We start from the raw sequence: 27,365 nt of genomic DNA, 5'->3' as shown, positions 1-27,365 counted from the left end.
GTAGGCGTCCTCTGAGAAGTCTGGTCCGACCCTTAAATTTAGCTGTCAACACCCGAGCGCTTTACGTCCCTGAGTAGCGAGCAGAGCGCTCCAGGCAGCCCTTGAAACGTTTTTTCCGTACAACATGGCGGCTCCCGTTGACTGTTAGAAAAGGAGATTTGTTTTTTCCTTTGCCCTGAAAGGAGTGTCTTTCAGGACCACTGTTTAGATGGGTGCTGTTTCATGAAGCAAGTCTGGGAAGGCGGGGTGCACTTTTCTGACAAGGGAGGCGGCGAGGTAGGAGATAGTGACGGCCCAGTGTGGGCGCAGTCGGCCCCAGGGTCGCGCTGCTGAGGCCGCCGCCAAGGTTCGGGCTCAGGGCATGAGTGCTCTCTGGGGTTCCAGGTGCTCTAGCGGTGGCCTGCGGAAAGCTGGAGGATCCAGTGTGGGGCCGAGAATTAGGAGAGAAAAGTGACGTGAGCAAAGTAGGTTACTTTGCTAAAATATGACATCCCCCCTTACCTGCGTTTGAACTCAGAGGCAAACACAGCCCCAAACTTGGAGAGTGGTGGGTGGTGGGAGGGGAACTCAGAGCCGAAGTCTGGATGGATACCTGGGTCTTGTAGCAATTGTGCCATCAACCAGTTGTAATTTTGGGCACGTCACCTTTCCTGTCTGAGTTTAGAACTTAATTAGGAAAGTTGGGTTTTACTTCTAGTGTCTAATTCTCAGAGGTGTTTGTTTGTTTTAAAGGAAGGATGTCTGTGGTGCGTGAGCTATCGCCAGGATGGTTACTGGATCATCTTTCTTTCATTAACAAGATAAGTTATGAACTTCACCAGCATCATGAGCCTTGTTGCAGTAAAAATGAGCCTACTTCTTCTGTTCACCTTGATACTCTTCACATGGACTCTATGTCCTCTTTTGGAGCCTCTGCTACCTGTATTGCTTCTACCACTAAGCCAGAAAATGATGATGGAGGAAATTGTGAAATGTTCATACAAAAATATGTTTTTCGATCTGAACTGTTTGATGTCACCAAACCTTATATAACTTCTGCTATTCACAAAGAATGCCAACAAAGTAATGAAAAGGAAGATCTAGTAAATGATGTTAAGAAAGAAATCTCCATTTCTGTTAATGGGAAGGTAATAAGTTTTAAGAAATTTAAATTTTTCTACAGAGAACACAAATTTATTATTCCAGCATCTCAAATATCTTGTGATTTACTAAGTATAAAGAATAGTCAATAAAGCATCATAAGACTTTAGCATATCCAGAGTGATTTTTAACTTTTTGCTAACATTCTACCATTCTTAGAAGACCAAATTTGCATATTTCAGAAGTAAGCAAAGTTGATTCAAAAGTGAATGCTCTGTAAATTAAACAAACAAAACTAAGTAACAAAAAAAGAAACCCTGTCTGCCTAGGTTTTCGTATTAATTGCATGTTTTTACACCTATTTTTGCTCAAAAATATGTTTCTCTGTAAAATTCTAAAGCAGTATATAGCAGTGTAAAGGGGGAATTTTAGAGATTTATCCTTTGGGGATAAGCTTGTATAATAAATGTTTGGAAGAAGGGTGATATTTTTGAAAAGTTTCTCGTGATAAAACTAGACAGCTACTATGGAAAATATATATTCTTAAAATATATATATTTGTATACACATTGGTGCAATCAAAAGTTTTGAGAGTGCCATATAGAGTCAAATTAATTATTCATGAATACTTTCTATGTATTTGAAGAGCTCAGAGGTGATTATACAAAGTCCATTTCAGATAGATCATATTAACATTTTCTTTGTTAGAGATAGGAATTACATTCATTATTCACCCAATAAATGTTTGAGATCTTTCTATGTGCTGTTGTACAAGGAGTGATGAAACAAGATAAATATAATCTCTGCCTTTTTAGATCTTACAATTGAGTGGGGAAGAAAGATACTAAATAAGAAAGCATGTTGAGAATTAGAATAAGGAAAGTAATAGAGAGTCCATGTATTTATTCAGCCAAAGAACTTTTGTTGTTAGCCTGCTAGGAGTTATGCCACCATGTAGGCACTGAGATTTCAGCAATGAAAAGTACAAAGTCCCTGCTCTATATTGCAGACTTACATGTTCTTTGCTATGGAGTTGTTAGATGTAGAACAGTGTTAATATATCTTATTTATACCTAATCCTCAGATTACACATAAAGATCTATTAAAAGTACATTGCGAATTGTTTTTGTTGTAGAAATTAAGAAAGTTCAGAATAATTATACCATATATCAACTGATAGATGACAGTGGTGACTCTTATACAGTGTCACAGTTTCCTTGTGTTCTATGGATGTCAGTGCCATTTTATTATGTCATACTAGTTCTTACTAATAGTAGATAACGCCTACATGGCCTTTTATCACCCATTAAGTTTGTAATAATAGTAATAATAATAATTATTATTATTTGGGAAATCTTACCTCCCCAGTCCATACTCTTTGCACTTATTTCGACCTCAGTAGTTATTACCTCTTAAAGAATGAGATACACAATATGGAAAATGTGATAAAGAAAAAGGAAGTACTAATATATTTCAAAATATCATTATTTTGATGATGGCCACATAATTTTTTTCCCTGTAATTTACTCTTTAGAAGCGTAAGAGATGTGTTGTTTTCAATCAAGGTGAATTGGATGCTATGGAATACCATACAAAGGTACGGTGTAAAATATTCATTGATGACTTTGGAAGGTTAATGTGAACTAGTATAAATAAAAGGACAACGTAAATAAGGATGTTCTTAAAAATCAATCAGTCATTTAAAAAAAAATTATTACTTATTTATTTATATTTACTTTTGGCTGTGTTGGGTTTTAATTGCTGCTGCCGGACTTTCTCTAGTTGTGGCGAGCCGGGGCTACTCTTCACTATGGTGCACAGGCTTCTCATTGCAGTGGCTTCTCTTGTTGTGGAGCGTGGGCTCTAGGTGTGCGGGCTTCAGTAGTTGTGGCTCGCGGGCTCAGTAGTTGTGGCTTGCGGGCTCAGTAGTTGTGGCTCACGGGCTCTAGAGCGCAGGCTCAGTAGTTGTGGTGCACAGGCTTATTTGCTCTGCGGCATGTGGGATCTTCCTGGTCCAGGGCTTGAACTCGTGTCCCCTGCATTGGCAGGCAAATTTTTAACCACTGCGCCACCAGGGAAGTCCCTCAAGCAGTCATTTTGATCAAGGTTAGAATTTAACACTGGAGTGATTTATCATTACTTTTATTGTAATGAACAATTTAAACCAATTTTTGTTAAAATCTCATATACTTCTCATTTACATATTTAACATAAGTAAACTTATGCTATATTGGTTAAGTCCAGAAATTTTCTGAGTTATAAAAGCCTACTGTCAGTAGGTAAAACAACTTAAGATAGTGGCAGAAGAAAGTGAATAATGTGAAGGATGTATTTCTAGAACTTAGAGGTTACTGAGATCTGGGAGTTAAAGAAATGAGAGGAAACAGAGGGTTCAAATTGTTTTAGATCTCATTGTCTTTCCTACTTTTATTTACTTAATTTTAATTGCTGACATTTAGGTATAGTATGCACATGTCATTTTCTATATTTATGTGTGGTATCTGCAGGATAAATTTCGACAAGTCAAATTTCTGGGTCAGAGGGTTTGAACATTTTGATAGATACTGCCAAATTGCTGCTATGGAGATTGTATCATCTTATTAGCACACTAGAACTGTATAATTTTGCCTGTTTTCCCACATCCTCACCATTACAGTATATTATAGTTTTTGATGTTTGCCAATCTAATTGTTGAAAAACAGTATTTTAGTATGGCTTTAATTTGCATTTCTTATTATGAATGTAGTTAAGCATTGTAATGTATGTTTAAAATTCATTTGTATTTCTCTTATGTGAACTGTTTGTTTCCATTGTATACTTAAAAAAATTGGATTGTTCTTTTTCTTACTGATTTATAGGAGCTCTTTATATGCTGGGGAAATTAGGTCTTTGTCTATTATGTAAATTACAAGCATATTTTTCCCAGTTTGTCATTTTAATTTTAATTATGATTTTTTTTGGTTTTGGTTTCGCCATGCAGACAATATTATATTTTCATTTAGTTGAATTTATCATTTTTTTCTTTTATGACTTCTGAATTTTGGAATCATAATTAGAGAAGTATTCCTTCTTCAAGGTTTTAAAATAATTTCCCATGTTTTATTCTAGAACATTTATGATTTTATTTCAAATTTATATCTTGATCCATTTAGACTTTATCCTGGTATACAGTGTGAGATATGGATCCAGTTGACTACCTATATGTCCTACCATGATTCATGCAGTTTTTCCCTCCTTATATGAGATGCTTGATATACTAAATTCACATAAGTATTTGAGTTTATTTCTGGACTTTAAGTCTTACTTGTTTGTCTCACTATTTATTTGCCAATCTCTTTTGAGATTTTATAATATGAATATGTTTTAATATCTTATGTGGTGGTTACTTATTCCCCACCCTCCACCCCCCACCCCCCACCCTGGGCCATCTTATCATTGCTACTTTTTACAGAATTTTCCTGGGCTTTTTGTTTATTTTCCCACATGAATTTTAGGATCAATTTTAGTGTCTGGTTAGAAAAACTAACCTGTTGAAATTTTTACGGCAATCAAATTTATAAACACTTACTATTAGCATCTTTAAGATGTTGTGATCCTACTCCAAAACATAAATGTGTCTTTCCATTTGTTTAAGTTTCTGTTGTTATTCTGTAAAATTTTCTTTATATACATCTAGCATTAATTTAAAAAAATTGAATGTCTTGATTTTTCAGGTAATAATTATAACTCTTGCAAATATTAATAGTTTTACTTACACCTCTATAATTATTATATCCCTAATTTATTTATCTTCTCTAATTGTATAGGCTGGAAAATATGATACAATATTAAGTAACGTTTGTGAGAGTATCTGTCCTTGTCCCTGACTTTGTAGGAGATGATTTCCTCTCCACTGGGTTTTGGGCTGAGTTGGAAATAGCATGTTAAAGAAGTTTCTGTGTATTCTTATTTATTGAGTGTTATTATCAACTGTGGTTACTGAATTTTATCAAATGTTTTTAAAGCATCTATGGAGATTGAATGGATGATTTTTCTCCTAATATTTTCCTTTGATTTTTAATCATATGTAACCACCTTACATTTGTAGTATATATTCCAAATGACCATGATGTATTATTTTTTAAATGTTCTGCTGGATTTTGTTTGCTACTATTTTATTTGGAACAGTCGTAAGTGAGATTGGTCCGATATATTTAATTTTTTTGTTTTATATATATAATTATATACAGATATTTACATATTTCAGTGTTAGAAGTTGGAAGTTTTTCTTTTTTTCTCCCCAATTCTCTGGAGTAATCTGTTCTTTAAAAGTTTGGTAGAGCTCCCCTTTGCATCCATCTCAGTATGTTGCTTTTTTTGTGGGCATACTTCTTTGACAGCTTTTCCTTTTTCCTCTTTGGAAATCAATTTTAGATTAAAAAAGTTCTTTTGTAGTTAATCTTGGTAAATTATCTTATCTTAGAATATTATCCATTTCATCTAATTTTTCAAATTTGTTTATGAATAGTCTGTTTCTGTGGTTATTTTGCCTTCACTATTTATGTTGTATGTTTACTTCCTTTTCCTTGATAGATTAGCTAATGCTTTGCCTAATTTATTAGTTGTTTTTGAAATTAATTTACCTTAAAAATGTCTAACTTATTTCTGCTTTAATCCATTTTAATTTATTCCTTCTGTTTTTTTCTTTTTTTGACTTTTTGAGTTGTCTTAGTTCATTTTTCTTTCTTCTTTTTTTTTTGATGGAAGTATTCAATGTTATGATTTTTTTTCTTGGGGCACTGCAGCATACCATAGGTTCTGATATGTTGTGTTGTAATTGTCATGATGTGAAATTTCATTGATATATCATGGTTTTCTAGGGATTTGCTTAAGAGTTGTTTGTAATAGAGTTTTAAATTTCCATGTTGGAATGGTATTTTTGGTTTGATGGTTAATGTTATATTTATCTCCATAAAAAAATGCCAAATTGCTTTCCAAAGTAGTTGTACTGTTTTGCATTTCCCACCAGCAAAGTATAAGAACTCTCTTTGCTTCATATCCTCACTAACATTGATATCATCAGATTTTTGATTTTAGGAATTCTTTTAAGTGTGTAGTGGTATTTTATTGAGGTTTTAACTTGCATTTCCTTAATGACTAATAATGTTGAGAATCTTTTCATTTGCTATACATCCATATACATCCATCTGCTATACATTCTTCGTTGAAGTTTTCATAGGATCAGTGTTTTTTCATCCTTGAATATTTGAATTAATTCACCAGTGAAATTATCTAGGCCTGGAGTTTCCTTTTGGGGAAGGTTTTTAGGAATAATATAAGGTTCTTTAATAGATAACAGGGATTTTCAGATTTTCTGCTTTTGCTTATGTCAATTTTGGCAAGTTGTATTTTCTAAGAAATTTGTCTGTTTCATCCAACTTGTCAAATTTATTGGCATGAAGTTGTTCATAGTATTCTCTTATCATGCTTTTAATGTCTGTAGGATTTGTGATGATAAGTGATGCCCCTTTTCATTCCTGATGTTGGTGATTTGTATTCTTTCCTTTTCTTGCTAGGGGCTTGTTATTTTGTTGTTGTTGTTTTTTCAAAGAACCAGCTTTTTTTTTTTTTTTACTGTGGCAAAATATACATAAAATAAAATTTACCACTTTAACCATTTTTAGGTGTACAATTCAGTTGTACTGAGTACATTCACATTGTTTTGTAACCCTCACCATTATTTATCTCCTGAATGATTTTTATTTTCCCCCAACAGGGAAGTGCCTATTTATATATTTTTTTGTTAATGAACATTTGGGATGTTTCCACCTTTTAGCTATTGTGAATAATGCTGCTATGAACATGAGCATACAAATATCAGTTCCAGTCCCTGCTTTCAATTTTTTGGGGAATATACCCAGAAGTGGAATTATTGGATCATATGATAATTTCAATTTTTTGAGGAACTGCCTTATTGTCTTCCACAGTGGTTGTACCATTTTACATTCCCACCAGCAATGCATAAGGGTTTCCAGTTTCTCCATATCCATGTCAGCACTTACTTTCTGTTTTTGTTTTTTTAACAGCCATTCTAATGGGTGTGAGTGGTGTTTCACTGTGGTTTTGTTTTGCATTTTTCTGATGATTTATGATGTTGAGCATATTTTTATGTGCTGTTGGCCGTTTGTATGTCTGTTTTGGAGAAATGTCTGTTCATGTCCCTATTCATGTCCTTCACTCATTTTTAAATTGGGTTTTTGTTGTTGTTATTGAGTTTTAGGAGTTTTGTTCTTTTTTTTGGCCGCGCTGCATGGCTTTTGGGATCTTAGTTCCCTGACCAGGGATCGGACCTGCGCCCTTGGCAGCAAAAGCCTGGAGTCCTAACCACTGGACCACCAGTGAATTCCCTAGGAGTTCTTTTATATTCTGGATATCAATCCCTTATTAGACACATGAATTGATGTCAAGTATATTCAAAGAACCAGCTTTTAACTTAATTAATTTTCTTTACTGTCTATCTATTTTCTATTTTGTTGATATCTGTTCTCTATTATTTTCTTCCTTTTGGTTTACTTTGCTCTTTTTCTAACTTCTTAAAGTAGAAGCTTTTGTCAGTGAATTTAGATTTTTTTAAATATAAGCACTTAAAGCTATAAGTTTGCCTTGAATCATTGCTTTAGTTGCATTCCACATATTTTGATATTTTGTATTTTCACTTTCATTCACTTCAAAATATTTTCTGATTTCCTCTGTGATTTTATCTTTGACCTATATGAATTATTTAGAAGTCTTCTGTTTCATTCCCAGATATTTGGGGTTTATCTTGATATCTTCTTATTATTGATTTCTAACTTAAATCCGTTGGGGTATAAGAATATACTCTGATGATTTCAATCCTTTTAAATTTATTGAGCCTTTCTTTATAGTCCAGCGTATGAATTATCTTTGTGACTGTATTGTGTGCTATTTTTAATGTATTTTTGAATACGTATTCTATAGTTGTTGGATGCAGTGTTCTATGAATGTCAGGTTAAGTTGGTAGTGTTGTTCAGAACTTCTATGTCTTTAGAGATTTTTGGTTTAATTGGTCTATCAATTACTGGGTAGATTTTTCTTAGGTGAGTTTAGAATGATGTTTTTAGACTAAGGCTGATTATTCCTTTTTACTGACACAAAATCTGTTATCTACCCAATACCCCTGTCAAGAACTGGGATGAAATGTCTGAGATTTTACTCTATTTGGAAGCTAACAAGCTAGCAAGTTTAGGTCTCAGATTTTATTAAAATAGATTTAGACCTAAGATTTTATTAAATAAGGAGTTTATTGCTCCCTGCATAGCAGGAAGCATATACTTTCTGTTCACAGACTTCCCTTGTACTCCATGGGGACGATGCCAAGGAGCCTCGGTGTATGCTCTGCATGCAGTAGATTTGGTTCATAGCTAAAGAATCCCAAGGTTAGGGAACCCCAGTTTTTTAAAATGGGTTGCAACAAATCTGTCCAGCCTTTCGTCCCAGAGTGAGCCTTTATTAACCTGGACAGCAAACAGATCTGCCTTCTGGCTTGGAGGGAGACATGATCTCCGTCTTCCATGCTATATGAATATCCTTGTGTTGGAGGAACTGATCTTGAGGATATGACCACTGGTTGACCTGGACACTTGGAGGCTCCTCACCCCTCCTTTGTCTTTGGACTGTACGCTCTGCCCACTGTTCCCACAGTGGGAGCTGTTTTCAAGGACATAGCCTTGAGAGAGTAAGCTGTTGTTGAGACGATCTGGACTGTGTATGTGACTGAACCCAGTTAAGAACTCTGTATAAACTTTTAGGATTCTGGGCGACAGGTACAGAGATCTACTTGTCTTGCAGCCTCCCAAGAGAAGCCTCGTTTGTAAGTTCTCTTGTTAAACCTGCCATCTTCCCATCTAGAGTGGTCTGCCTCTTTTCTTTGGTCTCTCCTTGCCCTCTGTGTACAGGAGCCAGTTTCAGATTTCACCTGGGAAGCTCTTGAGTTTACAAACCAACACCTTGAAAATTTATTCTGGAACAAAAGCTATCAGTGCCTCTACTCACACAGCGAGACCCATGGTGAAATGTCCCCCAATTGTCCTGTGAATCATGATGTTTTCTGGTCTGAGTGTTGGAAACAAGTACTATTCTTGGCCCTGTGAGAGCTCAAGACACTGTTTCTTTTAGTCCTCTTGGGTGGTTCTTTTCTTGACCTTGGATAGTTCCCCCACACACTTGGAGTGATCAGTATTTAGGGGAATTTCTCCAGTGTGACTACCTGCAGATACACAGAGTTCTCTCTGTACAGCTCTTTCCTCTCTGATACTCTCCTGGGTACTCTGTCTTGGCATCCCCATATTCTCAGCTCTGTCTCCATAACTCTGGATTTCTTATAGACTCTGCCCAGATTCTTCTTGTGCCTTGGAAAATCTCCAGGCAGTTAGCTGGGGCAGTCATAGGGCTTACCTATGATTTCTTTCACTCTCCTTTGTTGCCTGATGTCCAGTGTCTTGAAAGCTTTTGTCCCTATTACTCCATCTTGGTTGGAAGTGGAAGTCTCTGGCTGCTTTGAGCGTTTTCAGCAGTTTAATTGTGATGTTCCTTAATGTAGTTTTCTCTTCCTCCTCCTCCTCCATTTGTTGATCTTCTTGGATCTGTGAATACATAGTCTTCAGCAAATTTAGAAATTTTTGGCTGTTGTCTCCTCAAATATATTTTCTGTCCCCTTCATTTTGGGTGCTTTTATTGCGCTGTTTTCAAGTACATTAACCTTTTCTTCTTCAGTGTCTAATCTGCTGTAATTCCAATGTAGTGTATTTTTCACTTGTGCATTGTAGTTTTTAATTTCTAGACACTCAATTTGGTCTTTTTTTATAGTTTCCCTATCTCTTCTTAACAGGTTCATTTTTTTCTTTACATTTTTGAACATATGAATATGGTTATAATGAGTGCCTTAATATCCCTTTCTACTTTTTTTTCCTAATCTTTAAAAATGGGCTGCACGGGCTTCCCTGGTGGTGCAGTGGTTGAGAGTCTGCCTGCCGATGCAGGGGACACGGGTTCGTGCCCCAGTCCGGGAAGATCCCACATGCCACAGAGCGGCTGGGCCCGTGAGCCATGGCCGCTGAGGCTGCGTGTCCGGAGCCTGTGCTCCACAACGGGAGAGGCCACAGCAGTGAGAGGCCCGTGATTGCAAAAAAAAAAAAAAAAAAAAAAAAGGGCTGCACAAGCCCTGTGTGAACTCTGGGGATTTCTCCCTCTGATCATTTTATCTGGCTCTTTCCCTGTCCTTGGGTATTTCATCACATACATGTGCTAATCACTACTCAGCTGGAGACTTGACCCTCTGCAGCTCTCTCCTCTCTGGTATCCTTCCCTGCAAACTCTAGCTGCCTTGGCCTTTCCAGACTCCCAGCTGTATTTCCTTAACTCAGAGAGACTGTTGGGCTCTGAATGGGTCTCTTTCCTGTACTGCTACCTAGAAACTTTCTCAAGGTGGTAAGCTGGAGCAACTCGTTTCTCCTTTTTTAGGGACTACTGTTCTACACTGCTTGACATCCATCCAAGGTCTGAAAACCGTTTTTTAAAAATAATTTTTTAAAAGTAATTTCAGATTAAAGGTACTCCATCTTGTCCAGAAGCAGAACTTGGCTTTTAATTTTATAATTATTTTGGTTGTATTATTGAAAACCTTTGTTTATATATTCATTTTATAGAGTTAATTTTTTTCTTTTTTTACAATTCAAGCTATATTTTATAAAATCAAAGGTATATTTATTTTAAAATTAAATTACTAGGGGGACTTCCCTGGTGGTCCAGTGGCTAAGACTCCATGCTCCCAATGCAAGGGGCCTGGGTTCAATCCCTGGTCAGGGAACTAGATCCCACATGCTGCAACTAAAGATCTCACATGCTGCAATGAAGATCCTGCATGCTGCAACTAAGACCTGGCGCAGCCAAATAAGTAAATAAATAAATATGTAAAAAATTAAGTTACTAGAAAAATTTAAGATTAAATGTGATTTAAACTTAATTCTTTTTTTTTTTGGCCACACTGCACAGCTTGCGGGATCTTAGTTCCCCGACCAGGGATTGAACTCATGCCCTTGGCAGTGAAAGCATGGAGACCTAACCACTGGACTGCCAGGGAATTCCCTTAATTCTTTTTATAAATTAGAAATTCCACTTTCTTTTAGAAACATTATCAAATTTATCGTATAAAGTTTTAAGGATACATTTTCTACGTATTCAATATATTGTTTGGTTAGTTAATTTTCAGTGAGTTTATGAGATTTGTTTCATTCCACAGTTAAGAAATAGCATTTCAAAGGTGTATTCACACTTTCTAACTCTTTTTGTAATATAAAGTTATTTTCCTGTAAGCATTAAGAATGTTGATTTTAATCCAAGAGTTGAAATATTCAAAGCATAGTAGGAACTTTATTATTTAGAAAATTGTTTTAATGTCAGTGACTTTTTATTTTTTTTTTATTTATTTTCTTTTTAGTGACTTTTTAATGTACTTAAAAAAATTCTCTTACAGATCAGGGGGCTGATTTTGGATGGATCTTCACAGTTAATCCAAGAAGGTCTCAAAAGTGGCTTTCTTCATCCACTTTATGAAAAATGGGACAAGTATAGTGAGCCCATTACTTTACCACTTGATACCTGCAATTTGTCAGAATTATGTGAAATGGCAAAGCATTTGCCTTCTCTGAATGAAATGGAACTTCAGACGTTACAATTGATGGAAGATGATATATCTGTTACAGAGCAGGATTTACTTTCACGGATTGTTGAAAACAACTCTAGCTTTACAAAAATGATTACTTTAATGGGACAGAAATACCTGCTGCCACCAAAAAGCAGTTTTCTTTTGTCTGACATTTCTTGCATGTACCCGCTTCTGAGCTGTAAGTAATTATTATGTTTATTATTAGAAAAAGATAATTTTTTTGTGGCCTCAGAAGTCAAGAACAAGTCTGAATGTTGAATGAGCACCAGCATTTTGTGATAGGGTGAACGCTTAATTTTCTCAGTGTATTTTTCTTTTAAATTCAATTTTAAAGTGCTGACTTCTGTCTTAAAAATTAAAAAAATTCTTATTACAAACAAAGGGTCAAAAACTTAACTAGTCCCCAAGAGAGTAAACATAGTTACTGTTCTGTACTTAGGAATTCAGGGTACAGTTGGGGTTGACCAAATAACTTTATTTAGCTTTTATTCATAGCAAAGTAGAAACACTTCATATACGAATGTTAATTCCCAAACCATTCCTAGCCTTTTAGGTTACATTTTAAGCTACTGTTCAAGTTTATTATCTAAAGTTTCTCAAAATATTTTCCTGTATGAAGTTAAGAATTTAGATATTTAAGTCCAGAGTCATATACACCTGAATTTGAATTTAGATTCTGAAGCTTAACTATGAGTCTTTAGGCACTTCACAAAACTGAGCCTCAGTTTCCTAGTCTATAAAATAGATATGATAATACCTACTTCCAAGGGTAATTTTGGGGATTAGATGAGATAATCTGCATCATGAGCTTAGCTCAGTGATTTATGTTTCTAACAAATTATAACTATTATAATATTCTAAGGGATGATGTAGATAAGAGGTATATTGACCAAATTGAATTTAATCTGCTGTTTAATGTTATTTGGACATTTTTAAGCAAAATTTTACATTATTAACATAACATAGCTTATTAATGAAAAGCTTCTTTTAATTACTTTCAAACCGTCTTATAAATGATTGGTTATTCATGTCACAGTGTCATAAATTCTTCAGGGTAAATGACAAGATAACAAATTAATGAGAAAATCATGCCATATTTGAACATATTTTTCCCCATTCTTTTTGATCTTTGTTACTCCAATAGTTTAAAAGCCATCACTTCCTTATTTTAATTTGCATTCTTTTGATCACTTATGAGATTGTACATTTACAAAAATATACCTCTGTTTATAAAAGGAAAAGGGACAGCTCTTCCTCACAGTAAAATTCCAATTAATAAATGTAGGTAGAATGATGTAACTAGAAAATTTCCATTTGGCACACATCATAGTATTTGGGTGTCAAAATAGTGGATGAAAAGATGAGATGCAGGATATTTGCACAGTCTTAAAATATCTCCCTGCAAAATACTTATTAATTACAAAAGTAAAACTGGAGAAACCTGGCTGACAGCATTTTAACCAAATGATCAAAGGTAGTATCACTAATAATGAGACATTTTGACACTGTTTCCTGATAATGGCATGGTGATACTCTTGCCAAAAATAAAGAACCTAAATTTAATCACGAGGAAATACCAAACCCAAACTTGAGGGACATTCTATAAAATGACTAGCCAGTAGTCTTCAAAAGTATCAAGGTCATAAAAGACAAAGAAAGACTGAGGAACTTTTCCAGATTGGAGGAAATTTAGGAGACATGGCAACTGAATGCAATGTGTGATCCTGGTCCAGAGAAAAGGACACTAGTAGACTATTGGGGACATTTTGTTGTGGTCAATATATCAGTCAAAAGACAAGTTTTATTTCATGTAAAAAGTTGAAAAACAAAAGCAAAAAACCCACACCTACCCTATCTAGGCTTGAAAGGACCAAGTTAATATGGCTACCAAGACTTATAGGACATTTATAAATCATTGATGTCTAGCTAAGGGAGCTGTAGTTATTTTTAGGAAGTTTCTGCAATAGGTGAAATTATGTTAAAATCCCAGAGGTACTAAATTATAAGGGGAATCTCTTAATTATTTTAGATAAATTATTTGAATAAATGCCACAAATCCTTTTCTTGCATTCCAGTATATTTGTGTCTGTAGTGAATGCACTTCATTGTTGAAGAACATGTTTAGGTTTTTTTTTTTGCCATGTGGCATGTGGGATCTTAATTCCCCAACTAGGGATGGAACCCATGCCCCCTGCAGTGGAAGTGCAGAGTCCCAACCACTGTACCGCCAGGAAGTCTCAGAACATGTTTAGTTTTTAAAGTGATACGTATAGAAGATATTTTCTGAAATTGTCTCTTCGTTTTCAGGTAAGAAAACATATGATGTAATTGTGATAGATCCACCATGGCAGAACAAATCAGTTAAAAGAAGTAACAGGTAAGTATAAATAATTTATCTATTAGATATGCTTTCTCAAAGCTATTGTCCTTTGAACATTCTAGTTACATATGCTAAAAGCATTACTTTATGATAATAGATTGTCTGAAACTACTAAAACACTTTCGTTTTAAGATTTTAATTCCCTTAAGTAGATAATTCTCTTGAACTAGAACTATATGTAGATGTAGGTTAAGAATGTTAAAAGTAATATATTTATTAATGATTAGGGTTACTGACTGTCCAGTTCAGGGATGTTTCTGTAACACCAAAAGGCAACATTTTTGCCTTTTTTGATATCAAATTCTAAAGTTTAGAAATATGTGCCAGAATACAGTATTCCTTAATACTGCTATGAATGAATTGGTCTACTTCATTCTGAAATTTGTTTTTATTTATGCCACCATTTCGTTTATGTAACCTTTTAGAGTGATAAGTTCAATTAGTTAGTAAGATGACATTCCCTTTTAATAGCTTTTTAAAAAAGTTTTTCCCTCTAGTTCTAGTGAATGTCTTCAGTTGTATTTCCTCTCACTCTTCGATTTTCTAGACTGAACAGTTCCTATTACCTTGACTTAAAGTTCGTATGAAATTTCTTCTCCACAATTATCTTGTTATGCTTTTTGTTTATGAGCTGTACCAATAATTGGACTTTTTTCTCTTAAAGTTTCAAGGATCATACAAAGAATTCCTGTAGCTATTCTCTATATGTGTGTATTTGTGCATGTGTGTAGATATCTATGTATATATAATTTTTTTCTGAACTGTATGAGAATAAATTATTTAGGAAGAAGTAAGTTACTCTGGAATATTTTATTCTGTATTTCTTGAAAACAAATATATTAATATTTTCTTATATAATCATAATGTAATTATCAAAATAGGTAATTAATTTTCCTTTTTAATTTTCTAATTTTCCTTTATTAGAAAATTAAAAAGGAAATCATATAGGGAGATACTGTGATATATGTAAATATCTTGTTACCAGTTTTAGCATCTGTGGTAGGTAGAATACTGTTGTCCCCCCTCCCCCCACACCCGCCTCCATGCCCTTGTCCTAATCCCTGGAATTTGTGAATATGTTAGGTTACATGGAAAAGGGGAATTAAAATTCCAAATGGAATTAAGGCTGCTAAGAAAAGGAGATTACTATGCATTATCTAGATAGGCCAGTCCTTAGTTTAGCTGTAGACAGGAGACCTAACTGAGGGTATTTCTCCCTTTTTTCTTTTCTGTTATTTTTTCTTCTCTTCTTTTCTTTCTCCCTTCTCCACCCTCCCCCTGCCCAAGTCTTCTCTCCTCTTCTTTCCTTTAAAAGTATATAGTATATAGAAAAACTAACCAAAAAAAAAAGAAAAAAAAGAAAAGGAAGGAAAAGTGTATAGTATAAGCATATTTATAGGCTGATGGTAAGGAACTACTAGAGAGGTTGAAAATACAGGAGGGGAGTAATTAGCATCACTAATAGACTAGAAGATGAGAATAAGAGAACACAGCTGGAGGGATAAGCTTTAAATATATGAAGCCATGCTATCCTTTAAGAGGAAATGTATAGCAATGGGTAAGTGAAAGCATATAACCAGGCGGGAGAGGGTTAGGTAGTTGAAGCAGTCCGATGGCTTTTTTTTTTTTTAATTGATATATGCATTAACTTCATCTACAAAGAGTGAGTTTGGGCACTACAATAGGTGAAATTATGTTAAAATCCCAGAGGTACTAAATTATAAGGGGAATCTCTTAATTATTTTAGATAAATTATTTGAATAAATGCCACAAATCCTTTTCTTGCATTCCAGTATATTTGTGAAAAGAGATGAAGGTTTGTAGTACTTGGAAGAGAAAAGAGATGAAGGTTTGTAGTAGTTGACCAAGGATAAGTAAAAGAATTGATGAGTAGTTTTGAGAACCTAAGAATGGACTTAATTGAGCCCATTCTTCAGTTTAGCATTTTTCTCCACCTGATTTTTTCCATATGAAGAAGTTGAATTGAATTGTGTTGAAATTGAATTGAATTTAAGATTGGAGGTTTGCAGGAGTTATGGGGTGAAAGAGTAAAGGGGAGATTGGAGTTAGGGGTGTAGTGAGAAGGCAGAGGAGTGATTGGTGGTTGTTAGTATGTGAGGAAGAGGAGAAAGTGTGGGCAGGAAGAAACTGATAGACTCAGTAAAGTGGAGGAATGGGGCACTGACTGAATACTTTGATAAAGTCAAAGAATTGGTGACGGAGAAGAGGTAATGGCCAATCATCAGAAAATCTAGAAACAATAAATGCTGGAGAGGGAGTGCAGAAAAGGGAACCCTCCTGCACTGTTGGTGGGAATGTAAATTGATACAGCCACTATGGAGGACAGTATGGAGGTTCCTTAAAAAACTAAAAATAGAACTGCCATGTGACCCAGCAATCTCACTGCTGGGCATATACCCTGAGAAAACCTTAATTCAAAAAGATACATGTACCACAGTGTTCATTGCAGCACTATTTACAGTTTCCAGGACATGGAAGCAACCTAAGTTTCCATTGACAGATGAATGGATAAAGAAGATGTGGTACATATATACAATGGAATATTACTCAGCCATAAAAAGGAACAAAATTGAGTTATTTGTAATGAGGTGGATGGACCTAGAGTCTGTCATACAGAGTGAAGTAAGTCAGAAAGAGAAAAACAAATACTGTATGCTAATGCATGTATATGGAATCTAGAAAAACGGTACTGATGAACCTAGTGGCAGGGCAGGAATAAAGACACAGCATAGAGAATGGACTTGAGGACACGGTGGGGGGAAGGGGAAGCTGGGACGAAGTGAGAGAGTAGCATTGACATACACATACACTACCAAATGTAAAATAGATAGCTAGTGGGAAGCAGCCACATAGCACAGGGAGATCAGCTTGATGCTTTGTGACGACCTAGAGGGGTGGGATACGGAGGATGGGAGGGAGGCTCAAGAGGGAGGGGATATGGTGATATATGTATACTTATAGCTGATTCACTTTGTTGTACAGCAGAAACTAACACAACATTGTAAAGCAATTATACTCCAATAAAGATGTAAAAAAAAAAAAAAAGTAATGGCCAGAGATCAGTGTATATGGTTTCAGAAATGGAGCAAGTTTGAGTGATGCCAACGTCCAGGTTTTGGCCACTCGAAGGGATTATTGAAGTGGGGTGAATGCAATTGTATTTATTTAGGGGAAGAATAGGTGAGTGTGTACATTATTTAGCCCGTGCTTTGAAATTGCCCAGGATACTGGCAAGATTTATGTTGGTGAGGTAGAAGGATCTCAGAACTTAAATCCTCATTGAATATGGAGAGTGAGGATGTAATAGGTTCGATAAGGAGCATTGGAGGCTAGATAGCGTACTTCTCAAAGAGAAGGGGATTTTACACAAAGGTAGATGGCTGATAGCCTGGAACTGGCAATAGGGGAGCTAGGAGAATACTGACCTCTCCTCTTTCTGTTGTGTGTGTTGGGTGCTGGAGAAAGGGCCACATTGGTTTGATGGGGTATTGTAGAGCAAGTAGTGTTTTAGCAAGAGAAACTAGACTTCATACTACTAACGACCAGGAGGTGCAAGACTGTAGAATTTTTTTTTGTAATGAAAGCATGAGAGTTTCAGAGAGCCCAGTAGAACTGATTGGGAAGGATGAAAGAAACAAGATGATAGACTGAAGATGTTCGTGGGATATTGAGATAGTAGTTTCAAGACTGTTAATGGGGTCCCTTTGTAATGTACAGATTATCAAACCATAATATTTGCTTAATTTTGAATGTTAGAAAAGCATATAGAAAATATTAGTAAAATTACTGAAATGTAATACATTTAGAAATGATAAAGAAATATGGCTTCATCATTTTAAATTAGTAAAAACTAAAAATATTATTTCTGACTTGCGTGTAATAATGTGTCCACTGGGTGTCAGTGTGGCTTCATGTTTAGTTGCACAAATAAATATAGGAGCTTTGTGTTTGTGGAGTCAATGTTATACAGGTTTTCTCCCTGCTTATTTTTCTTTTTTGCAGCAAATTTTGCTAATATTTTTTTCTGTTTATTTTTAGATATAGTTATTTATCACCACTGCAAATAAAGCAGATACCTATCCCTAAGCTGGCTGCTCCAAACTGTCTTGTTGTTACTTGGGTGACGAATAGACAGAAGCACCTACGTTTTGTTAAGGAAGAACTTTACCCTTCTTGGTCTGTGGAGATAGTTGCTGAATGGCACTGGGTAAAAGTAAGTTTAGAAGTTAATGTATTTGTTAACTTTATTTGTTAATAAGGTGTGACATACAAGTCACATAAAGGTAGCATCTACTTTTTAATGCTTAACATGTCACCGCTCTACTCCTTCAACATGGTCTAATTAAAATGTTTACTTTGCTACTAAATACCTTTGTCTTCTTATTCTCAAGACTTTTTACCTATTTGTTCTGTATATTTTTGTAGTAGAATCCCAAACTGCTGGCCTTCAGAAATCACTCGGAGATATCAGGATGACATTTTAAAAAGCTCTGATGTCTGTAGTTTAAGAAACAACAAACAAAAACTTTGGGGAATTTGTCCATCACTAAACATAGAAATTGTCTTACTGTTCTTCTTCCTCTTTACTCATCCAAAATTTCAGCTGCCCTTTGTGACTTCTGTCTTTCTTTCTTTTTTCTTCTCCTTCCTCCCTTCCTCCCTTCCTTCCTCCCTCCCTCTCTTCCTTCCTTCCTTCCTTCCTTCTTTCTTTTTTTCTTACGTTTCTGGGGATGAGAGGGAGATAGCAAAGAAATCTACTGTGGAAGAGTTGGGAAAATGCTAGAAGCAAGGACCTTTTATACTTTAAACCTTAACTTAGTTCCTCAAGCCTGTTTTTGAAAGAAATGATTCCAACTCTTGGATTGGTTGAATGATCTTTAATATCTTTGCTTGGTATAAAAATACCAAAAAATACAAAAATATAAGGCATCAGTTCAGAGTTCATTGGACATCCTTTTAAAGATACATTGTCTACCAGGTGAATTCCAGAAAACCCCTCCTAAATTTTAAAAAGGTAAACCAGGTTATTATGGGTTGAATGTTTTAACATTTATATAATATTTATATAACTGTATATTCATTTTAGACACAGGTTCTATTTTTATGTGCTCTGTGTACTTTGTAGTGTACTGGAATATCTTCTAAAAGCTGTGTACATTATTTATTTGCACCTATTTTGTGAGACTTGGCAAACAAACACTTAAGTTGTGTCTTTGCTTTTACAGTTGTGCTTTGGGCTTAGCTTTGGTTGATTTGCTGTAGGACCATAACAGGAATATAAAACTCCATTCCACTCTGTCTATTATGGCAGTTCTTTTATAATCAGAGACTGAGGCCAAAGTCACGAAAAGGTTACCTTCTGAAATCAAAACCAGTAAAATGCTAATACATGAAAACTAAGACTGTTCATTTCTGGTAGTAATCAGTTCTATGAGATGGTATGATATGACTATAGCTTAAAACAAAAATATGTTTTATGAAATACTTATTAGGTAATTGAACATATTGTTATATCAGAAGGAGTAATCTGCATTGAGTATAAAGGATATCAAAAGAATAAGAATTTGCCAGTGTTTATACAGTGCTGTGTGGAATAGATGCTGTTTCTCGTGGGCCCTAGAGATGATAAAAGGACTTGGTTTTTTAGATACCTTGATATAGGGTAAAGGGTTCCACAGAGAATAGATATGAATATTCTGATAGTGAAAATATTTTCTTCCATGCTTAATTAATGATTTGATATTGTTATTATAAATTGTGTTTTGAGTTTGATTAGCTAAAGTGAGTCTTTGGGAGTCTGATCACTCCAGGATGAAATGATAAGATTGAATTTCTGGATTTGTAATTGCAAGAAATTGGACCACGTATTGTCTATCTCATCAATCCCTGAGCTTCCTTCATTATTAATTTTAGCTCTGACAGTATTTAATGCCATTGTTTCCTATAAGTAAAGGAAAATACTGTATTGTAATTGACTTAGTCACATTGCCAGTAATAGGTAAATGTTATTTGAACAAATAAATGAATTAATGATGGCATGGTTTCCAATAATAAATTTTAATGAAAAATAGAGGTTCTTGTGTGCAAGATGATAAAATGATACTTAAAATTTTTTAGTCCTTCATAGCTGCCTTGTCCATTATGGTAGTCACTAGCAGTATGTAGCTCTTCAGCACTTGAAATGTGGCTAGTCCAAATTGAGACGTGGTGCTAAATGTAAAATATAAGTGTTTTGGATTTAAAAGACTTAGTATGAAAGAAAGAATATAACATACCTCAATAATTTTTTGAATTGATTACATATTGAAATGGTAATATTTTAGATATGTTAGGTTAAATTAAAAATAATTAAAAATTATTTAAAACTCAAAATACAATTAAAATTAATTTTGCCTCATTCTTTTTGCTTTTTTAAATGTTGGTACTAGAAAATCTAAATTACATGTGTGGCTTAAACTTGTGGCCCACATTATATTTTTATTGGACTGCTGTAGCCTTGAGGTTTAATACTTCCTTTTCTTTGGTGAAAATTGTATAGTGGTAGAAAAAAAACCCAATCCTTTTCCTGGATATTTACAGATGTATGGGTTGTTTTTGTTTTTGACTCCTTTTTATCAGATCACCAGTTCAGGAGAGTTTGTGTTCCCATTAGATTCTCCACACAAAAAGCCTTACGAAGGTCTTATACTGGGAAGAGTTCGAGAAAAAGCTGCTTTACCATTAAGGTAGGAAAGGTGATTTTTCAAAATTGTATAAATGTATTGATTTTAAGGCTTTTAAAAGTTATTAATACAGTGATCATTAGTTTTTGTTAATTTTTACATTTTTGAAAATCTGAAAATGGCCGAGATAAGTGTGAATGGTACGGCACATGAAATTTTATATTATCTTTTGCTTTATCTAATGTATAAGAGTCATTATTGTAGAAAAGGAAACTATCTGAAATTTCTTAATACTTACGTTGTTGATTTCCATTATTTATATTCTTAAATTTATTATAAATTCAGATACTATTGGAAAGTTGAAAAAAAATCAAGGCAACTGTGGCTTATATGTAAAAAATTGTCCTCTAAAATATAATTTACGTTTTTGTTCTGTTTTAATAGGAATGCAGATGTAAAAGAGCTCCCCATTCCAGATCACAAGTTAATTGTCAGTGTGCCCTGTACGCTTCACTCACATAAGCCACCTCTTGCTGGTATGTTTTTATAAAATAGTTATGACTTATGTGAAATTGACAAAAGGGTTGAATGTATTGATAGTATTTGAATAGTCTAGAAATTTGGAAATTAAATCAGATATATGTTATTTTAATTAATATTCTAAAATCATATAGCAGAATTTATGGAATAGAGAATAGGTTTTTTTTGGCTACAGAAAGCTTTATTGTTTCCAGTTGGTCCGTAGCTTGGGAGAGGGCTCCAGGCAGTTACATAGCTGCCTAGTGGCAGCAGGGAGAGGCTCAGGCAGAGGCCCTGAGACCAGGAGGTGGAATCGGGCCCTCAAGGGCCGCTGGGCTCGAAGGCTACTACTGGTCCTAAGTACTCGCCTAGCCCTGGCTGGGGGCTGGCCAGCCTGCGGAGGTTGGTCAGGTGGTCATCCATCTTCTTGAGTCTCACCTCCTTATCCAGGAGGTGGCTCCCCAGGAAGGCACAGAGATGGTCTGTGTGGGAAGAACCCAGGGCATGCAAACCCAAAAGGGCCTGGTTCAGGTTCTTCTCCGAGCCCATGGCAGCTTCTGTGGCGTCCAGGGCTTTGCCCCGCTCATCTTGGGGCGGCTTCGGCATGTCCCGGAAGAGGGCGCTGCTGCCACACTGGTTTTGCATCTTGGAGAGGTGCTGGGCCAACCCGCCGAAGGAGGTAGGGCCCTGGCCCTCCAGAGCCGCGTTGTGGCGCTCGGAGCAGAAGCCCAGAGAGAGGTAGGTGTAGCAGGCCCGCGGATGCAGGTCCACCAGGTGGGTGACCGCACCCTCCACTTGGGTGGAATAATTCTCACGAATCTGGGAGGTCATCGTGGGTGGCACTAAGGAGCTGACCGCAAAAGTGGTGTTGCTTGGTCCCGGAGGTCGCAACTGGAAAAGAGTCTGGAGGGTGGCTGGTGGTTGGAAAAAGGGTCTGTTATGTTAAAACACTGTTGAAGTGGAGACGGAGCCGCGTGACCACCCAGTGTACCCATGCAGATTAGTCCTACATTACCTCAGCCTTTCCTCTTCGCCATTTTTTAGGTTCCCCTTACTAACTGGGTTGTTATCCCATCACTGCCCTCAGCAGAATGAAGACTGATGGTGCATGTGAGGACCAGTTCTGCTAGGTGCTTTATTGTAGTCTCAGGGTTCTATCCCTTGCTGGCTCTAAAGCCAAGAGCGCAGAAAGCAGTCAGAGAGATGGTCAAGTATCAAGAATTCCCTTGATAGTTGGTAGACACTCTCAGTTTTATGTTGAGTTGGTGTTGCTTTTCTGAACCATTGGAAAGGTAATTGCTGCAGCCTGCAATTCTTACTAGTCTTAATGCTTTAGTATAATGTCCATCATTTAATGAAACTAAGCAGCAAGGAATAGTGGAAAGCTTTAGCTTTTCAGATTGACTAACATGAGTTTGAATCCTGGTTCTGCTACTTGAGCAAGTTACTCTAATAATTTTCCACCTGAAAGTCGACATTTGAAGGGGGAATAATGATATTTAATCTTTCAGAGTTGTGAGGATTGTTTATATTTGAAATTCTGTAGCATATAGTAGAAGATCAGTAAATGCTAAATTTTTCAAGTGAAAGAATAAAAAAATAGGAATGTAATAGGAATAGGAATATGAGAGATACTGAATTTGACATTCAAAGTTTACTGTTAAAATTTTTTCTTTAGAAATATATATTTTATTAATTTGGTGGTCCTGGCTTAAATAAACCAAAACTTTCAAGCTGCCACTCAGGAAGACTATAGGCTATCAGCTTATCACCTGATTTTGCAGAATATGGGATAATTCATGAGCTAGGATACATAGAAAGGTGAATTCAAATTCCCAAGAGAATGCTTATTGGTAGCATTTAAGATTTCTATTATCTTAAATTGCTTATACTGAGAGTCTTTAGTGTTAATTCATTTGAGAAATGTTCAGATGTCTACCTGTTGATCCATTCTTTGACTTAGAGGGATTCTTAGTGAATAATTGCCTGTAAACTTTGGACTGTTATAGATTCTTTAATGCAGTAAACATTTGACTTAAATGACAAGTGTAGCTGTACTGTTCTTTGAGAAAAAAATTATGTTTGCCACCAGTTATACTCATTGGAGGAAATCTAATTTGTATTCTTCTCATTTGAATTTTCTTTATCATTTGGTGAGTACCAAAGCTTAATTTAGGGTTTGTCTTAGGGCTTATTTTTTTACTTTTAAAAATCCAAGCGCCAGACCCAAAAAACCTTTCATTCCCAAATGATAGTTAAACTATTTCTTAATTCATTTTACATAGATTATGTTTAAAGAGTAGTCTTAAGATATAAGGTTTTAGGGCTTCCCTGGTGGCGCAGTGGTTGAGAGTCCGCCTGCCGGTGCAGGGGATGCGGGTTCGTGCCCCGGTCCGGGAGGATCCCACATGCCGCGGAGCGGCTGGGCCCGTGAGCCATGGCCCCTGAGCCTGCGCGTCCGGAGCCTGTGCTCTGCAACGGGAGAGGCCACAATAGAGAGGCCCGCGTACCGCAAAACAAACAAACAAAAAAGAAACAAAATATAAGGTTTTATAAAATAGTGAGTAAAATTAGTCTTTTATTAATACTAATAAAAATTAGTACATATTACGGCCTGTAGTTATGAAGTGCAGTTCTGCTGTGTTCCCAGTAGAGCGCAGCACAAACACATTTTTAGCATTGAGAATATTTAAAAAGAAAAGTTAGATTTTGGGGGGGAAAATCTTGTGTGACTCAATATATGTTATTCTTATGTTTTGGTTAAATACTGGTAGACAAGAAGTATTTATAATCCTTTATTTTTGAGTTCATGTTACTGGATAGCAAGTGCCTGTATTTTGGATACAGAGCCACACAAAGCCATCAGAAAGCAACTTGCAGATTTCTGCAGTATATTTTACTCTGAAGTGAGAGAGTGGCATGGACATATATACACTACCAAATGTAAGATAGATAGCTAGTGGGAAGCAGCTGCATAGCACAGGGAGATCAGCTCAGTGCTTTGTGACCACCTAGAGCAGTGGGATAGGGAGGGTGGGAGGGAGGCTCAAGAGGGAGGGGACATGGGGATATATGTATATATGTAGCTAATTCACTTTGTGATACAGCAGAAACTAACACAACATTGTAAAGCAATTATACTCCAATAAAGATGTTAAAAATAAATAAAAATAAATAAAATAGTATTTTACTCTGAATCATAACCCTAGGATTTGGGATAATACATGTTCTCTCTATAATGCTTAGAACTTTTACATGTAAATGTTCTTAAACTGCTTTATGCCAATTCACAAAATGAAATGTTCTCTCTTTTGCTTCTAGAAACACCAATTTTTTTCTTTTAACAAGTTTTAATTTGTTATTTCTACTGCAAAATGTAAAAAACACCAAATTGGAAGCATATTCTGTTTCAAAATGAGACATTTACTCTTTTTAAGTTTTGAAATTTCTTCCTATAGACTGAAACATAAGCCAACAATAGCTATGGCTTATAACCTAACATAAATGTATAATATTTTAAGTTTAAAGATTTAAGGTAGGAAAATCATGAAATAAAAGTATTTGAATGAAAATTTTGTTTTTCATATTGTACCTTAGAGGAATTTCTACTCCTTTTTACTACTTTACTCGCAACAATTTGTATCTGAACAGTTAAATATAGTTTGATGAGATTTTATGCACTGACATTTGAGCCGCTTTTCCCCCAGCCATGTCCTTTGCTCCCAAGCAGAAGGGGAATGACGGGCTATGTATGAATTACTTCCTCTCCATTGGTTACAAGTACGTTTTACTAATGCCAGATGTTATGTAATTATTTATATATATTGGCATACTCACATTTAAATTTATACATTTGAATTTGCTTTTTTAAAATTGAGATAATTAACATATAACATTGTATTAGTTTCAGGTGTACAACATAGTGATTCAAGATATATATACATATTCACTGATCACAATAAGCCTATACATGGTTACAAAATTTTTTTCCTGTGATGAGAACTTTTAAGATCTTGCATTTTCTTTTAAATTGATATTTAAAATTAGTAAGAATAAAATATTCCCATTAATTTGCCTCTATTTCTTTTGCTTTGTTTTGAAATTAAACATATGTGGTTAACAGTACAAAAACATTACTCCTTGATTTTCTGTGTTTCTCAGCTAGAAAGGAAAAAAGCCATGCAGAAATGTGTTCCATTGATAAAGTAGAAGGTGATAAATGGGTTTAGGTTTCATGTATTTTTCCACTCCAAGTACCTGGCCATCTTTTTCTATTAGCTAGTGAACTCTTAGAAGACATGGATATCTATTTCTTTTGTTAAGTCCCATAGCACTTATAATGGGTGCTCAGAAATAGTAAACATTAAAAAAAAAATTTATTTATTTATTTATCTAGGCTGTGCCAGGTCTTAGTTGTGGCATGCAGGCTTCTTAGTTGTGGCATGCATGCAGGATCTTGTTCCCCGACCAGGGATCAAACCTGGTCTCCCTGCATTGGGAGCACAGAGTCTTACCCACTGGACCACCAGGGAAGTCCCTCAGAAATAGTAAACATTATTGACTGGCTGATTCCAGTTTAGACTCCAGTTTAAAATTCCAAAATAGAGTTGCTAACATCTTTGTACCAAAGAACTGAACAAGCAGAAACAAGAAAACAAAACCTTGCCTTCAGTATAAACTTAGACCACATTAAAAGTGAATTGAGGCCAGTAAGGCATTGAATTCATGGGGCAAAAATGGAAAAGTGATATAAAAGTTTATTGTTCTAAGACTCTGGGGAAATTTTTCTCACTCAAGTTTAATAGCATTTAATTATATACTTATGAAAGGACTAGAAGTCTCATGTAAGCATCACCTAGAAGCTATCAAAGCCCAGATTTGAGTTTGGTGAGTTATAGACAATGAATACTTTAAATTCTTTGATTTTTGATAATCAGGACCAGTGCTTTCAGACAAATGAACAATTATTTTACTGTGAGATCATCTGAAGAACATGAAATGTACATTTTTAAATATATTATCTTTCACATCTAACCTATATCAAGTATTTCTAAGGAATCCTTATCATTGCTAAAGGGAATTTGATGGGTTTCTCCCAAGCTCAATCTTATATAGCAATTAAGAACTATATTTTGCCAGTTCCAGTGACTTTTCATCCCTGAATTGTTATTTTCATACTCGATTCCTGTTGTAGAATATACATATATCAAAAAAATATAGCTAACCAGCAACGTGATCAAGGTTAAATTGATTTAAATATTTGTTATTCAAATGAGCATGTGCTTTAAAAAAAAGCTTCTACGGTATTCTCTTTTTTTCTGTTAGTGTAGATCACAGCTGTTTAGCCAAGGTATAGATGAGATGCCATTTTCCTAACAAAATATAATTTTCAGTAGTTATGAATACATTGAATAAGGAATACTTAACTGTGGAAATAATATGGTGAAATTTTAGGTAAAGAAAGATCTGTAATTTGGAAGTGAAGGAGTGTTCTCAGTACTACCAAGTTATAGCTGAGGAGGTAGAGTTATTTGTTAGATATATGTTCTGAATATTTCTCTGTGTTTCCAACTCTTACACTAAAGTATGTTTTTGCAGAGACTTATGTTTTATCTTAGTTTTTAAAGTGGGTTGTCTTTGTATTGTTCCTATAGACTTTTTTTCATGCATGGATTACATTTATTAAAAAATAAATTAAGTTAGTACTCAGGAGCTATGTCAGCATTATTGGAAGACTGCAAAGTTACCGATGTGGGTGTTAAAATCCTCATTTCTTATCTACAAATGAAAACTGATAAATCAGGACTGTTGAAAGTGCTGATGGTATTGTTCCCAATCTCAAGGGTGTTTATTTCAAATGACTTTCTAACTATAAATAGTAAAGCCTGTGATGAAATCCTTGAAATTAACTTGCCTTTTTTTTTTTTTAAGGAAACATCCCTGCTTTTCTACTCTTTACTGCTAAAGGAAATTGATTCCT

General features: G+C 35.3%; 1 protein-coding gene across 4 annotated transcripts in view; it reads left to right on the top strand.

The window, feature by feature from the left end:
* The window catches only part of METTL4 (methyltransferase 4, N6-adenosine), a 42,994-nt gene that overhangs the window by 90 nt on the left and 15,539 nt on the right, over positions 1–27,365 (top strand). The window contains exons 1-8 of one of the 4 annotated variants that reach the window (XM_049698308.1): positions 33–276; positions 733–1,127; positions 2,615–2,677; positions 11,612–11,981; positions 14,111–14,180; positions 18,243–18,417; positions 20,823–20,929; positions 21,311–21,402. In XM_049698308.1, coding sequence (XP_049554265.1) covers positions 738–1,127; positions 2,615–2,677; positions 11,612–11,981; positions 14,111–14,180; positions 18,243–18,417; positions 20,823–20,929; positions 21,311–21,402 — 1,267 coding nt within the window. In that variant the 5' untranslated portion in view covers positions 33–276; positions 733–737. The other 3 variants (XM_004275921.4, XM_033439341.2, XM_033439342.2) reach the window with 3 other exon arrangements.

Source organism: Orcinus orca, chromosome 15 (genome assembly GCF_937001465.1).
Source record: "Orcinus orca chromosome 15, mOrcOrc1.1, whole genome shotgun sequence".
Lineage (NCBI taxonomy): Eukaryota > Metazoa > Chordata > Mammalia > Artiodactyla > Delphinidae > Orcinus > Orcinus orca.
The sequence above is the reverse complement of the archived record's forward strand: the minus strand, read 5'-3'. Positions and strand labels throughout refer to the sequence as shown.